The 17,272-nt window shown below is 38.6% G+C and overlaps 1 protein-coding gene across 5 annotated transcripts; it reads left to right on the top strand.

Moving 5' to 3' along the window:
- Positions 1 to 4,612: 4,612 nt before the first annotated feature.
- THOC7_1 (THO complex subunit 7) lies at positions 4,613 to 14,144 on the top strand. Of its 5 annotated transcripts, XM_035733722.2 has the most exons (8): positions 4,613 to 5,518; positions 6,887 to 6,982; positions 7,027 to 7,147; positions 7,181 to 7,308; positions 7,341 to 7,427; positions 7,461 to 7,518; positions 10,228 to 10,364; positions 10,418 to 14,144. In XM_035733722.2, the coding sequence occupies exons 2-8, from the start codon at positions 6,964 to 6,966 to the stop codon at positions 10,513 to 10,515; spliced, it is 648 nt and encodes a 215-aa protein (XP_035587844.1). In that variant the 5' UTR covers positions 4,613 to 5,518; positions 6,887 to 6,963; the 3' UTR covers positions 10,516 to 14,144. The 5 variants fall into 5 exon arrangements, with proteins under 5 accessions (XP_035587844.1, XP_051075000.1, XP_051074999.1 ...); XM_051209545.1 differs by having other exon boundaries at positions 7,341 to 7,518; positions 10,418 to 10,645; XM_051209544.1 differs by having other exon boundaries at positions 7,027 to 7,308; positions 10,418 to 10,645.
- The last annotated feature ends 3,128 nt before the right edge of the window (positions 14,145 to 17,272 follow it).

The following is a 17,272-nucleotide window of genomic DNA, read 5'->3' as shown; positions in this document are numbered from 1 at the left end:
ATCATTTAGAGCACCATTGAGCTACCTTAGTGACCTCCATATGTGTATAGATTTGATTTTGGTTTAGCTCATGAGGCGATGAAGAATACACCAATTTAAGATACTCTGAGTGTAGAAAAGACTTGTCCATTCAAAAATAGAACAGGAGACCGAAGTTCAATGTGACTATATGTACTAGTATGATGTATTAAAAACAACTTCTTAATAAGAACGAACTTCCCATAAAATATCCCCATAAAAGTGTAGTAATGATACTTTACTGAATGTATCAACGCATACACGCAATATCTCGTGAAAATTAGTGAACGTTAATGGAAGGTGAATATTATTTATTCTAATTTCAAACTGTCTGCGTCGGGTTGCATACATAATCAAATTATCAGTCTAAAAACTTGAAGTTCAAATTAATATATGCCTAAATCGGTGTTACATTTTATGGCAACACTTCTCTCGCATGACCTGACAGAAATGAGTTGTCGGATTTTTCAGGTTCAATTTTTACATGCTGACACCAGAGTATATTAATAAATACTTGCAATTATGCTCTAGCGAATAAATGAACAGTTGGTCAATATCATGATGATATTGAAATATTTATATTCGACTGTAATCAGTTTTAAACTTGTTGAACGCAAACTTGTACCTCTAGTAGTGTTATATTATGTGTAACATTCCTTTAGTCAAAATGCGTTGTACTGATACAGTATTCATTACCATATGTCATGGTAGTGCATTTAGTACGAATATACATGTTTGAAAACGAAGTAGTTTCAATCGTCAACAACAGGAGGCTGAGAGACCTGTGTTAATCCTGACAACAGAAGCAGATCTACTGATTCAAACGTCCTTACGGTTTCCCCAATTGCAATTCACAATGCGAAACAACATACAATGATTTACATGTGTATAACAGAACTAGTCTTTTGAAAATCACTTCTGAAGTGTCTTATTTGACAGTATAGCTACTTATTCTTGAATTTATCTCTCCCTTCTACCACCGGACATGTTAACTATTTTTCAAGAATTGTTCAGCAATATTTTCATATTTATCAATCTTCCTTCACTGAAAATTTATAATTTGACTCTATTCAGTATTCGTCATACGGTTGTTATTCTGTTATTGTATGAGACTGCAATGTTGTCAATGGGTTGTGCATTAACGAACTCAAGATTGTAGAGTGGTGCAGTCATTGGCTACTACTCTTTGTTGTGTTGCACAACCCTATTGTACAACTCGATTCTAATCAACAGAGGTTTGATCTTATAGAGTGGGTAGTATTGTTGTTGATTCTTAGTTATTTGACATTTGTAGTTAGTAACTATGATTCACTGAATGGTACGACATTGTATGACAGCATCTTTTGACTGTATGGTGACCGAGAGTTATGGAAATGATTTAGAAGTCTAAATAACTTGATGTCACATTTTCAAACTTCTAGGTTCTTAATTTATAGTTCAAATACTTCTGAGTATTACAGTATTCAGAAATGTTGGTTGACTGTTGAACGCTCTGATCTCATGTTCAACTCTGCATGGAGCCGTTCTTCTGTTAACGCATATATCGACACAGGTAAAAGAGGGAATTTCGCTATTGTCGGAAACTTTATTTCATAAAACGGGAACCTTGGTAGAACAGCGCTTACTGCTAGATTCATTTAGACCATTCAAACTCTTTCCTGGTAGTTCATGTGTCTTCACATAGCAGAGTTGTGACGCTTCGTTATGAAAGCCGAAGTATATAGGATATCACGAGGTTGGCGACCTCTTTAACAACCAGAGTAACAAGTAATATGGTCTGATCGCGTGAACGTACACCGGGAGGTCTACTGAGTAAAGACGTATAATGGGGTGACAGAGGTTTGAAGAAAGGACCAACAGTAGTGACCGACTGATAAACTTGTGCTCTAAACAAAATGGTTGTGGTTAGTTGTATTCTTCCCTACAAGTGTATATGCAAAGCTACATGGGCTTGACCGAATCAAATGGTTCAAATGGTTGTGGACGGAATAGAAGAAGCTTTCTCTTAACAGGCTTCCGTGTGCAGTAACAGGGGATCACCAATATCTCCAGGCAGGAACCTAGGTATGTTAACAAGAAAACAGGAAAAGAGATTGGTAAATCATAATGTGATGCTGTTCATGGTCCTTAAGAATAGATCAAGTTGCCTCTTAAAGGACTCCTGGGAAGTCGCTTGGACTAGCTCGGCTGGCAGCGAATTCCAGCTTTTGACAACTCTTAAGGAGTAGAAGTTGTGTCTACATTCCGTCTTGCTATGTTGTGTTTCCAGTTTCTGGGTGTTACCCCTTAGGTTGTTATTCGAACTAAGCTTAAGTAGGTGTTTAAGAGGATGTCCAGAAGTGTTAAGAATACTATAAGCCATTAATAAATCACCTCTAAGACGCCTATATTCTAATGGGTAAAGGTCTAGTGAACGGAGGCGTTCTTCGTAAGGCTTAGATTTGAGTCCTCGAACTGATTTCGTGGCTCGCCGCTGGATACGCTCCAAAGTGACCTTGTCCTTTTGGAGTGAGGGGGGAGTACTATGTTTCCGTACTCTAAATGGGGACGGATGAAACTATTGAAGATTGTGTGGAAAGTTCTTCCGTCAAACTGGCCAAAAATGCGCCTCAACGTTACCAGTGCAAGGTTTTCTCGGAAGGCATTTTTGTCACAGTTAGCGTAAGACTTCAAATCATGGGGCACCAAGACTCCTAGATCTTTTTCGACTTGGGATACTACTAGAGAGGAGTTTCCTAAGTTGTAACTGTAGTTTGCAACATGTCGCAGATGGACTACTTTACACTTTGAAGTGTTAAAGGTAAGTCCGTTATCGTCTGCCCAACTTTGAAGTCGAGTCAGATCCTCCTGAAGTGCCTGTGTACCGTCTTGGTTGCGTATCTCTCTCCAAAGTTTCACGTCGTCGGCAAAAAGTAATAAATCTGACGTTACCTGTTGAGGAAGATCATTTATGTAGACCAAGAAGAGAAGAGGCCCTAGTACTGAGCCCTGGGGGACCCCACTAGGACATTCCATAGCCTGAGATAAAGTGAAATTAACCCTAACCTTAAAGTGTGGATTTTTTAGGTATGAAGTAAGCCAATCGATTAGGGGTGGTTTGATACCTAGTCGTTTGAGCTTGTTGATAAGACACAAGTGGTTAACCTTATCAAAAGCTTTTGAGAAATCAAGGTAGATGACATCAACCTTTCCCTTGCAATCGAGGATGCTTGTCCATCTGTTCACCGCAGTCAGCAGGTTGGTTACACAAGAGTAACCCTTCCTGAAACCATGCTGTTGGGGTGAGAAGAAATTTAAGGACAGTAAATAGTCGTTTATACCATCACATATCAGGGACTCCATGATTTTTGAAGGTATGGAGAGAAGAGCCACCGGCCGATAACTTGAAGGTTCATTGCGTCGACCACCTTTGAAAATTGGTGTGATGTGAGTCAGCTTCCAAATTTCCGGTAATTTGCCTCGACTTAGCGAGTGTGAGAACATCATGCTAAGCGGCGTTGTCAAGATTGATGCTGCTTCCCTCAGTATAGCGGAATGGACCATGTTCGGGCCAGGAGAAGTGTCTAATCTTAAGTGCTGCAGTTTCCGGAACACCAAGTCAGCGCTTAGGTTCACTTCGGAGAGTCCTGTGGAATCGCAAACTAAACTATCATCAGTAAAGCTAATATTGGTCGGTCGAAATGTCTGTGAGTATTGTTCAGCCAGAAGTTTAGCGGCGTCGCCATCGTTGTTGGTCGGGCCGTTGAGAGCTACCAGTTGGGAAACTCCAGTTTTGGCTTGACGAAGAGAAGCTGCATAACGGAATAAGCTTTTAGGATTAGAGGCAAATTTGTCCATAAGCTTTGTCTGGTACTGGAGCCTGTCTTCTCTTATAGCCTTCGTGCATATGTTCCTGATATGTTTATATTGCCTGTACGCTCCGTCGTTGTCAGTTCGTTAGTATTCCGCCCAGCAGTGTCTTTTGCGGCTTAGCAGGTGAAGGGTACGGTACTTTATTATTGTAGGTGGCTTGCAGCTTTTAAGAATCGTTTGAAGAACTGAATGGTTTGTAGCACATAAGAGCGTGTGCAGTAAGAAGTCCCAATGACCATCCACATCGAGTTGGGGGTGAACATCCCAAACCACCTGTTGTAGATAGTCGTGTAGAGCTGGCACATTCAGCCGTTTAAAATTCCAACGCGAGTTATTGGTGGGATACCTTAGCTTAGTTTTGATGACGAAACTGAAGGCTATGATGGCATGATCGCTTTTCCCAGGGGAGCCAAGATTGAGAGGTTGTCAACTAGGACTTTTTAGTTTGTGAATACACAGTCTAAGCACGATGGCGTCTGACTGTTTCTCCAACGAGTTGCCGACCTCACATTTTCGTACAATCCCAAGTCATCGATGAGGTTGAAGAACCAAGCTTCAATTGAGTTATCGCCTCCAGTTACAGAAAAACAGATCAACCACTTCTGGATGAGTAAAACTTCGGAAGATAAATGGAGGACGCGAGGACAAAGAGAGGAGCTGACAGCTTCAGGTCACCCCCTGGTGGTGGCCAGATTAAAATTGATACAAAATAGACATTGAATAGTTAGACAAACAACACTACAAAAGTTAGAGAAAACGATAATCCCAAGAAAGCTTCTGGAGATAAGTCAAAATCCAGCTCCAACTTACTAGGAGCTGTTAGGTCACAATAAACACCGCCATAAAGAGTGAATCTCTGTCGATACTCTGAGCAGGATTCAAGAAAGGAAAAACAAGAATGCATAAAGTAACAACAGCAAAACCAGAGACACAGGCGGAATACATGGGAGCAAACAAGAGTGTGGAGAGAGATATTGGAGCAGACGAGCAAAAACGCGTAGAAGATCTAGCAGTGACAGATGAGAAAGCTGCAAGGGGAGGAAATATGATACTAAAGAAAGGAGATCTTAGTCAGCGTTAGGACTGCAAAGGAATCGAACCACTATTAGTATCCAGAGATGTTTTCGACAGAATAGCACATAAACTGTACTTGAGGACAACTCAAAATGACAGCCCAGGACAGAGTTGTTTAGAGATTCCCTTTTAACAGTCCATGGCCCACGAGGCGTTTGTCATTAAATAATCGTAGAACATAAAGTTACGTTATAATAGCATACTGTATCTTAAGTAATTATTTGGGTTTTACAATTTTCTTAACTTTACTGTCCCCTTCGGAACTGATCATCTTTGATGTCATACAGGAGGATCCAAAAACTGCGACCAAATAAACTGCTAGTGAGAGTTCGTTTTTCTCAGCGTGGTAAATGTTTGGAGCCAACCTATCCGAGCTAGTGTCATCAGCCCTACTAGTGAATACTTTGGAAGAGGACCTTGATCTCGACTGGAAAACGAGCTACAAGAATTAGCACAGGTTAACCGACCAACAATCCCTGACATTGAGGATTGCGAGTGAGTGAAGACTGACCTTGACTGGATAGTGTTACTAACTGTAGGTCAGAGAGTCCTGAGATTCACAACTTCGTCAAAGGTAGGCACTGGCTTTTTCAGTTTCTGTAACTCACAAACTCTTCAATTTACAAACTACATATCGTTCATCGTGTTGTTAATTTGGTAGCAGAAATAAAGTACGTGGGTGAGCCGATCAGGTTTCGGTGCGAGATATACCCATAATGTGAATCCTAACAATTCATGTGTAAATGTTCATTATTCCTGTTAAGTCTGTTCATCCACTATTATTGTTAAATTTTTTTGTCACAAGTTTTACAAGTAAGTAAAGTAGATTTTTAGCCACTTCAAAGTAGCTCAAGGATCGCCCATATACTACCACCAAGTAATGTACGTAGACCCATTTACTTTTAATACAATAACTCATCTTCGAACTTGGTTTGATTATATTAGTGTAAGTAAAATCTAAGGCATAATTGTTTGATATGCCGTATACCCTCAAACAGTCCAGTTTATATGTATATGCCGTTAGTGAATAGTACACTGTCGCTCCACAGGAATGAAAGACCAGATTTTTTAGACACTATCTGAAGTATTGAAAGCAAAGCTCTTATGTTGGGTTTCTGTGCCAATCTAGATTCTGTTCATTTTCTTGCTCCTAGTCTGTTAAATTTCGAAGCTTCATACCGAACCGTCAATAAAACATTGCTTTCGCAACCGCTTTGAGCACATCACTGTTTTAGTAAGTATGAAGTAACAGGATGACCAAGATGAGTTCAAAGCTGACTTTTTAAATTTGGGCGTCTTTTTTTGTGCCGTTCAGATTTTTTTATAGGTCAGAGTATTCTGGTGGCGTTCTACATACGAGTAGCATCTAAAATAATAAAAATCTGGCTGAAATAATAACATGGAAGCTCTTTCTACTGTACGTATCCTTACCTTTTTGGTCAGAACGTAATAAGTCAGAATATTTTTGCGGATTGTTGGTTTTAGCCTCCAAATTGATATTTTTCGTTAATTAATACGTTAGGTAGTTTATATGCTGCTCGAATTATCAAACTGTAACTATTTGACGTCATTTGGGTGTGCAATAAGGTCTGTCCTAATGGCAGGATAACAGTTAGATTCGACCGACCATTTTTGCTGTCTGTTCCTTTTGTTCTAGGTGTCTTATGTTCAGAGTTTTCCCTTTACACTAACTATTTACTCTGGCATTTGGGTTTGATCTACCTTGGTGAGAAGTTTCTTCTTCGACATGATAAAATATATATTCGGTCTCTGCTCTATGTTAACTGATATTTGATAAAAACCCTTCACAATTTCAGGTATTGGGTTCTCCTGCAACATTTTTTCAGTTCAGTGCTTTGCAACTGATTATGATCATATTTTCATCTTGGTTTTGGTATTTTTAAGTCTTATTGGTGCAACCTTTTTTCTTATGTCCATATAGATCATCAAGGCTACAATTTTGGTCCGTATACTAGACGCGAATTCGACTTAGTCTATAAAGATTTTCAGTGTTTTCAGATGTCCACCGTAACAGATGGTTTGGTTGTACAATAATTTTTATATGGTTTACAACTTGTATAGACGAAATCATAAAGAGAAGACTTTTAATCGAAGGCGAAAGTGGAAATGATGATCGCAGAATTACTCTATTACTGAAAAATTATCTTCGATGGGTAGCTTCTGATGATGTTGGTGAAGACGGGTAAATGATTTCCAAAATCTTTATTTGGGTCAGCTACGAAGCCTATCAAGCCCTTATAGCTAGTGTTTACCAGTGTGAAAACGCCATGGAACAGTCGTCATTAGTAATAGCTATGAACTACGAACAGCAAAAACAGTATGAGGATTTATATAAGGAGATTGGTATGTTGCAACTACGAAAATTATCCTCATAGAAACGGCCATTGAAAGTGCAAAAAATCGCATTCAGCAATGTAAAGAAGATCTGAGGTCCGCAAAAACTGTCAGGAAAAATAGACGAGGTAATTTGGTGCGTAGTTAGCTTATTTCAACAGAGTATGACAGTCTTTCCAAAGTTCTTTGTGATCATCCAGAGAGAGATGAGACACTTGAGTAAGTTTCTATATTTTGCAGTGGCTTTATATTAAGAACTATTCATCGACTTACGCCCCAGTGTCAATACAGCAGGTGAAAACTTCTTATTGCAATTTTCGTTGTCAACATCATGATCGTAGTGCTCCTTTATTTTATAATCTAAATTACCTTAGATTCTAACTCATCGATTATTGGAGTTAAAAGACGCCTTCCTTTTAAAACCTTTCTTAGCACAAAGAGTTTCATCCTGTTCATCTGTGTTCATATTATTGACCATTTTCCAAGTTAATATAGTGGTCGGTTGTAGAATACGGTGATTTGTCATCGAATTGTTCTATTGAGAGATTTTAGATAATTTTCCGGAAAACTATTAGGCGGTTACTTACATAAAATGGGCGTCACCGACGAGTGATTTGTGAATAAGTAAGTAACACAGTTGTTAGGAAACGGGTACTAGGTAAGGATGGCAAATCAATTGATGAAGTAGTGAAACTTAATCAGTTGAGATGGCTGGGACACGTGTTACGTATGCCCAACGACCGACTGCCTCGACGTGCTATGTTCAGTGGTATAGGAGTAGGTTGGAAGAAAGCTAGGGGCGGCCAAACCAAAACATGGCACAAGTCCATGAAGTCACTGACAAGTGAACTGAGTCATGTTGGTAGGTGTAGACTACCTGGTTGGGGACCGCGAGATGATAGCAACCGATGGTTAGAGACCCTGAATGACATGGCTCAAAATCGTTTGCAATGGCGCAGGTGCATCCACTCTCTGTGTTCTCCCAAATTCTAATCTTCTGAATTCTTCATGTCCCTTTTTTCCTCTTTCCAAATTTATTTCACTGGATTATACTCTTTAAATAACATCTCCAAACCCTAATCTTCCCGATTACTGCTTATACTCTTATTACCTCTACCACTACGGGATTTGAATCGACAAGTGCATCTCTGTGCTAATGTGGTGTGGTAACTCGAACTGATGTACGTACGTACGAAGTTCTACGTTGTTACTGACTGACTGACTGATTTGTGAATTTATTCACCCAATAAGCCTCATAAGAACAAATGTGGCTACAAATGTCTGATATTGGAGCGTGCAGCAATGGATAATTAAGGGGCCGGTGGCTTTGTGATTTTCACATTTGGTTTTCATCCATTATGCGACAGTTAGACCGTGTTCCACCCTGTCCAGTTTGGACAGCAGTATATTATCGCTAGCTATCAAATGCAAATGTATTTCAAAGCCGAGTCCTGTTTGGTAAAGACGCTAATAAAATTCAGTCTCTTAGTAGTACTGGGAAGCAATGCCGGGATATTTGGAGTGCGTTTCCCCCACCCTACATGTAAATTGTTGCTTCTGGACTGGCCTGCGTCAACACCTGAACTAAGGATAGGGAGTGAAGTAGTCGAACGCGTTGACAACTTCAGTTATCTTGGAAGTCTGATCAGTCGTAATGGGTTGGTGTCTGAAGAAATCTCTGCATTGATCCAGGAAGCTCGTTTGGCTTTTACCAACTTACGTTACCTATGTCGAAGTCGAGATATCCGTCTGTCAATTGAAGGACGAGTATACTGTGCAGTATTTCGTTCTGTCCTACTTTATGGTTACGAAATGGTGGTCATTAAGGGTAGAATATATTCCTAAGTCACTAGTATTCAATGACAGACGTCTTAAAAATATTGCCAGCACCTGATGGATCACCGGGTAAGTAATAGTTTGGCTAGGCGCAGGGTATTAGGGAATGATGTTAAATTAGTTGATGGGATTGTGAATCTTCATTGACTGAGATGGTTGGGCCACGTATTACGCATGCCCAACCACCAACTACGACGGCGGGCAATGCTGACTAGTGTTGGAGACTGATGGAATAGTTACGGGCGGCCAAATCAAAATGTAGTATCAGTCCATAAAGTTACTGACTTCTGGTCTGAGCCATGTTGGTAGATGCAGACTACTTGGCTGGGGTCCACGCGACTATCGTAACCGATGGTTGGAGACTGTGTGACATGGCTCAGAATCAATCACAATGGTGTAGTTGTATACACTTTTTCTTCCCTTAAACCGTGAGATTAAAATTACTTAATCCTGTTTTATCAACTAATTTTTTCTCCGTATCATATCCTTTTATTCAACCTTTATATGTATTTATATATTACTGCCATTGAAGTAACTACTTCTATGAATTTGGTGTTCATCCCGTTGTGCTAATGAGGCATAGCAATTTCGATCGATGCATATATGTGCCTGGTCCTACTTTGTAGATGAATTACCGACTGAATGATATGTACTTGGTAAATGAAGTACTTTTTAGTTTTTGTTATGGAAATAAATAATAATCGAAACAAAAGTCGTTATTCGTCTATAACTGTCCGTTGAACTCTACAGGATGGAAGTTATTTTTTTGCTGTTAAAATAAATTACCACTTCCCATACTTTTAACGTGTCTAGGATATCAAATATGTTGTACGGCAGACATGTAAATATCTTTCTGAATTCCAAATAAACTGAGCATTGGGTAGATTGTTATTAGTAAATATCTTTGTATTTTTTTAAACATTGGTCTGGTAATAATAGTTCACTATGTTGATGAATACGCTTAGCTTTTTGTCCGTATACAAACTGTCAGTAAAACTATCGATGAGTGTATTTGTCAGTTATTTCAAAATGGTTTTTTGTATTTTGAATGTACTATATTGTTAAAAAGGGATTTTCTTTGTTTGTGTACAGGAAGTATAAAAAATTAAAAGCTACTTTAGAACGACTGGAGAATTTAAATGAGGAGTACGACCGAAAAATTCAGCTTAGAAAAACTCAATTCCACTTGTTTTTGGTTGCCCTGAAGGGCTTACAAAAAATTGTCGAGGGTAGGTCTTATTTAAAATAAACTGCCACCCAATTTAATTATCAATTTTTGTAGATGATGATTCGCTATCTTCAGTCACAGATGATTTGGTGCATACACAGTCATCAAAGTCTGTACACGAAGAGATTTCTATGAAAATGGATACAAATTGAAGAATATATATGTATTTATAGTAGCTGTAAAATTTTGCTTTTGTTCATTGCGAGAAATTGATTGACCTCGCTTCAATCTTGATACGATCTTTGTACGTACGTCTTGTAAATATAAAGTATCACATGTAAATTTGTTGTGAGATATGGTCAATATAAACTTCTCGTTTGACAACATAAGGTCGAGTGGTTGATATTTGATTATTTTGTGTTAAACGTATCTAATTTTACTTTCTTACATCGAATTGTTTGTGAAATCTAAGTCGAACTCTAATTAAAAGGTTAACTATGGTTGCAACATTCAGCGTTAATCGTTAACTAATGTTTTATGAATGACAGTTAATTTCGCGATAACCCAAGTTCTTTGAATTAGGCTTCATTCTGCAGACATTACTTGAGTTTCGATAGAACAATTAGAAAACTGAGTTGCCCTATCGAAATTTATAAAAGGGACTAATTGCTTTAAATTACTTGAGTTCTTAAAAAGTTCGTTTGTCATAAATCCCAGTCACAATTCTTTCAATAGTTAAAAACAGCAAAGCAAACCGTTTCGTCATGTACTCGTAGGAAAATACGAGCATCAATATTAAGAGTATAAACAGTTTAAGGACTTAATTTTATCACTTTCTTGATATTTTGGAGAGGAGTAGTACCTTCGAATGAAGTGTCAAACTCACATTCTTTCACTATTATTGTAAATTCACAAGTGGTAAGTGGATACAAATAACATTTCAAAGACATAGACAACGTAAGTGTATCGTCTATTTCAATGAAGAGCCCCAAGTAATTTGGATTATTTACACATTACAGACTTCTAAAACAATCAGGGATTTGGTAAAGATGGTCAAAAAAGCCATGTTAGTCAGTTTGTGGTGCGTGCTACTTATATTGACATAAGTAGTATATAAAGTGAGTCAGGAATGTAATGTCTGGCAGCAGAAGATTGGGAAGATCAAGAAAGGAAGGACAGGATTATAAAGCAATCAGTATAGAAATGCAAGAACAATGAAGTCCAATACAATTATTGAACGTTTTGCAAATTAGGTATTATAGTATGGTTTTTCTATTTTGACCAAGTAACTCTGTAATTTTGTGCTAAATATAATTCGGTTGTCCTCACCTGTGTTCTCCTTCACTACAAGTTCACTCCCATCCTTTTTCCTAATACTTTCGAAAAATATTTTTGAAAAAATGAAGTTTTCGGTTTGCTTATTTTGACCTATTACCTTTACAGACATCCACCATCTATTCAACATTCATTTAATCATCGTCGAATTTTCATTTCTCATTTACGACTATTATGATAGCTAGTCTTATTTTAACACTACTAAGTAGGACGTTTAACTCTTTATCAGTTAAACCATCCAAGTAGTTAGCTTTTATCATAATCTTTTTAACTATTATTGTCATCATTATCATTACCGCTTTGCATATGATTATTTTATGAATTTTTTTAAGGTAATTTCTACCAGTTTTCCCATTTCATGTAGTGCGCATGTCTGCTGAAATCGATTATATCATGACCTCTCGTTTATTTCGTCTATAAACCACATTTACACGGGTATCAAAATAACCATAATTGTTCACCGGTGAACTAGATAACCATACTTTTGAGGTTAACTGGGTCATTTTTTGCTGGTAATTTATCGTAATTCATCGTAGAATGAAAAGCTTGAAACAAAGCATAATTTTTTCCAGTTGTGAATACACACATGTTACACATGTGCATGTACAGAACAGCTGTAATATTCTGATTAATTGAAGTAGTACATTTTTCATCGACTGATTTTTCATAATATTTTCTTGACTATCATTACGGACCTACATACTCCAGTAAGATGCATTCATAATCACATCATTGGAAAATGAAAACTTTGAAACTACAAATATAAGCTTTCTCAGTAGAAAAACACTGTACACCTTGGATATGTTGTGAATGAGAAAGTTTATGTAATTAATATCTTGTAGGGTGGCGTCGAGTCGAGATTGACTATGAACACCGCTACCAAGAAACACGTGCCAAGTAAATCAGAAGGCGAAGGTTGAACGTAACCAAATAAATCCATAAAATCGCCGAGAAGCCAAATATCAGAAGACAGTTAATGGACCAAATCGAGATATATTCGCTGGCGATCTCGTGGCATCGAAAGGATACCGAGATCGTGCCAGGATACAAATTTTGTTACGGAACGTAACCGAATTCGAGCGAAGTCACAATCAAAGTGTAAGAATAAGGATGGAAGCACAAAATAGCTGTCATTAGCACAGTCAAACAAAAGCACATTAAAACAAACACTGGTACAGTTGGTTATAATAATAATTGTTTTTGTTAAACCAGTCGTGTTCTCGTGATGAATGTGAGTCACTACAATCTGATGAGCATTTTATAAAAATAGAAAAAACAGTTTCGTGAAGTAATGGTGTGAGTGATTTAAAATAATAAAAGTAACTAAATATTGTTAATTTTCAGCAAATTAATATCATTGTTGGATATCATGTTGAAATGTCTCGATTTAGTATACAAATGATGAAAATATTCATTCCACTAATTTGCACACGAAAGTTAACAGACGTTTTCAAACTGTTGTCGTTTTCAAAAGTCAGGAATAATCTTTATATGCGAACACTAACCACTATTATTTACTCAGTGGTAAACAGGTCACCAAATTCGAAGTAAGTTTTCAAAACAAACTGACATTACCTGGAGGTCAAGTGTAAAGCAATGGATTACTGTATAGCTGTTATTTCTCATTTATCTGCCGATCATATTTCATCGCTAAATAAACTTACAATTATTTGGGACACGTTAACTAATTGACATTCTGGCTACATTTTAGTACAATGAGGATTACATCGACTTACTGCAACCCTGGATTTGTTTCATCATAATACGACTGGTGAATATTCTAGTACCAGTGTTGATATAAATCAAGTTCAATTACAAAGAGGTGTAATTTTAGTGTTAGACCAGTAATAACAATATTTCAGTCCAGTTGTGTCCATTCGATCTTATCGTACTTTGATTTTGTTTAATGCTACTGCATATTACAATCAATTCAACCACTCAAGTGTACATTCAGGAACATTCGTATCCGAGTTCTTACTTAATCCATTAGTCCTCGGTCATCGAGTTAAGGATAACGAACATAACAACCACATGAAAGTGCAATAAACTAAATGTTATAGAGATGGTTGAGAGAAACTTGGTTTGTAAATAATCGTCGTTAATATTTCTACATTTTAAAAAATCTGCAATTTTTCACTTTACTATTGACTGCTAAACAGTTTATCTGAATCACGATGTTGCTTATCTGATCTTAACACACTTCTTCCATTGGTTATCGGTCATGATTCGTGCTTCTAAACTTACTTTTTTCTATCGATTACACTGTTGAACATATCAGGCTACAAATAGACCTGTTATTAGGAATCGCACTAGTTGTTATCTCATTAGTTTGTAGTGACTCACGTTTATCACGAGAACACGACTGGTTTAATAAAAACAATTATTATTATAACCAGCTGTACCAGTGTTTGTTTTAATGTGCTTTTGTTTGACTGTGCTAATGACAGCTATTTTGTGCTTCCATTCTTATTCTTACACTTCAATTGTAACTTCGCGCGAATTCGGTTACCTTCTGTAACCAAGGTTGTATCCTGGCACGATCTCGGTATCCTTTCGATGCCACGAGATCGCCAGCAAATAAATATCTCGACTGGGTCCATTAATTGCCTTCTGGTATTTGGCTTCTCGGAGATTTTATGGGTTTCTTTGGTTACGTTCAACCTTCGCCTTCTGATTTACTTGGCACGTGTTTCTTGGTAGCGGTGTTCATAGTTAACCTCAACTCGACTCCACGCTACAATTGGTGACCCGTATTTTGGAACACGCCTCAGCTTCTGGTCAAATCTTCCAAAGAAGCCAATTCGGTGAGTCTATGATTCATCTATCCACGTCTGTCGTATATTTTCATATTTAATATATAATATACTCGACATGACGGATAACGATAAGAATAGTATTAATATAATAGACTCCCATTTATGTGTACCGAACTCTTGTTACTTTTTATTCGCGTGACGATGAATTCCACGCTTTATTCGAGAAATTTTCCCCTATTAACTATTCTCCTCGCTGACCCGGCTGCTTGGTACGGAATGCATTCGCATACGTATTAACGTCTACCTCCCAGCATCAAATGGTTAAGTTGAACGGTTTCATTGTCAACTTAAAAGTGCTCTACGAGCACACGAGAACGACAACTGGTACGAAACCTTATCGCTCGTCCCCTTAGGTATTCGAACGAGCTTGAAGGCAGATATACAATGTTCCGCCGCTGAACTGGTATACGGCACGACATTGCGTCTGCCCGGAGAATTCACACCACGGAGCAGACCTAATTTCGGTAAATCAGACTACGTCCATCGACTGTCTGCATTTATGCGAACTCTGTCTCCGGTGTCAACTCGAATACAACATCGACAGGTCGCTCTCCCTCGAGAGTTATCTACCTGTTCACATGTTTTCATACGAGTAAATTCGGTACGCAAACCTTTGCAACAACCTTACGAAGGCCCTTTTCGCGTGATCGCTCGTCACGAAAAGACCTTCAAGGTTGATCGACACGGCCGCGTCGAGATCGTCAGCATTGATCGTCTCAAACCAGTACGCGTCGATGACAGTGCCCTAGCTGATAACCTGAGATTCAATGCTAGACCTAGCAAACCTACTAGCGGGATCCTCAAACCATCTTCAGGTCCCACGCTAGATACATCTGAGACCTCATTCTCACGTCCCAGTCAACAGCACGCGTCATCTGCACCGTCTACGGATGAGACGACAGTCTCACGTCCAGATCAGCAGACCACGCCGCCCTTGACTTCGGATGAGATTGCAGGCTCACGTGACGAGAACGAGACTGCCGTCTCACGTTCCGGTCGCCGAGCACGGTTACCCGCACGCTTCCGCGAATAGTCGCACAGTCAACAACCGATACGGTGTAGGATTATTCCTATGCTACACGCATGCTACACTCTTCTCTTTTTTGATTTTCTTTTTGTTTCCTGAGCCCACGCCTTCGACCACCTCCGTTTGGTTCCGTCGACTTCAGTCAACTTTGGCGAAAGCTGGCCTGATCACCCACGCTCTTGTCAATGTACTCAGTCGATATATTGGTTTCGAATGCTTGGCATACGCTTGGTCTCGAACTTTGTCGTTTTGGTCGCTTCTGGTTCATCGGCTCAACGTGGTTTCGTCCTACGTCTGCAGCGTTTCTGGTGCGGACCCCTACGAACGCCATCTTCAGATTCTGGATACAAACCACTCTGGTGTAGCATGCCAACTCAAGCAATAAATACAACACATCGCTCCTGGTACCGTTCTCCGAAAACGACCTTCATTGGCAACTCGACGATCAACGATCGCTTTCCTGTTCGCCAATTTTTCCGTCCTACAATCGCTCGTCAGCCGATCAGTCCCACGATTCAAACCGCTATTTATCGAAAGTGTAAGCCCTTTCTAGCGGGGGGCTCCTGTAGTGACTCACGTTTATCACGAGAACACGACTGGTTTAATAAAAACAATTATTATTATAACCAACTGTACCAGTGTTTGTTTTAATGTGCTTTTGTTTAACTGTGCTAATTATAGCCATTTTGTGCTTCCATTACCTTCCATCATTGTTCCGCGGTTTTTGGTACTGTTCGTACGTACTTCTGTATTCTGCTTCCACTTGTACCATTCATTGGAACGATCTCGGTATTCGTTCAATACCACGAGATCGCCAACGAAATAAATCTGGTTACGTTCGATCCTCGCCTTCTGATTTGTCTGGCATGTGTTTCTTGGTAGCGGTGTTCACAGTTAATCTCAACTCGACGCCACGCTACAAGTTTCTGGAGGTATAGCTGTGAAACTGAGACATTCAATTAATAGATTTAGAAGTACCATTTTGTGACTACAAGTGTTTGGCCTTTTTAACCTTAACATGCAGATCTTCAGTACCTTTAGGTAACTTCGTGTCATGACCATTTCTTATTCGTTATAATATTATCTTCGGATGGTTATTATAATCATTTGCTTGATATTCGTTTAGTCCAATATAAAGTAAACAGGTGCTTCTTCTATAAGGAATCGCACATGTATTGGCTAAAGAATAACTATAAAAATTTCACATTTTGTATTTGGGTCTCTTTCTAACAGTTGCCGAACCACCTCTTTCAAAGACAAAATACATATAAAGTACTACATTAATTCATTTTATTTCATGGTTTAGACTGCTATTCTGTAGGAACGTAGAAATCATAATCCTGAATACAGAAATCCAGTTTCTGCTTGTTCTATGTGAAACCTCATCACATGTGAAGATTTTAACATATCAGAGAGAATTTGAGATAGCGAAATTCCATCTACTGTCAAAGTAACTGACATTGCAGAACAACATGCAGTTGCAATTACATTCCGAACAATTTTGAGATAATCAGTCGGTGAGTTTATCGAAAACATGCCAATTTGATCGGATACACTCACACATGACCATTACTTTTGCAAACGTGACCCTCCTATCCCTTCCAGTCTTCAGTAATAAGGATAGGAGGTCTGTCGACCTATATTAATCCTTGCAGTTTGTAATACTGTGGAGGTCCAATCTCGTTTTGAATATATTAACAGACGGTGCTGATATTATTTGTTCCGGTAGAGAATTCCAGTAATTCACTACTCGGTGCGAGAAACGGAACTCCAGACGTAAACGGTTTGATC

Source organism: Schistosoma haematobium, chromosome 1, assembly GCF_000699445.3.
Source record: "Schistosoma haematobium chromosome 1, whole genome shotgun sequence".
NCBI lineage: Eukaryota > Metazoa > Platyhelminthes > Trematoda > Strigeidida > Schistosomatidae > Schistosoma > Schistosoma haematobium.
Note: the sequence above shows the minus strand (reverse complement) of the source record. Positions and strands in the feature narration are given on the sequence as shown.

Bases quoted from the DNA above. Each gene is read 5' to 3' on its own strand.
- THOC7_1 (XM_035733722.2), top strand. The intron at 7,309-7,340 runs GTATGTTGCAAC...TTATCCTCATAG, and splicing joins GGATTTATATAAGGAGATTG to AAACGGCCATTGAAAGTGCA. The intron at 7,519-10,227 runs GTAAGTTTCTAT...GTTTGTGTACAG, and splicing joins GAGAGAGATGAGACACTTGA to GAAGTATAAAAAATTAAAAG.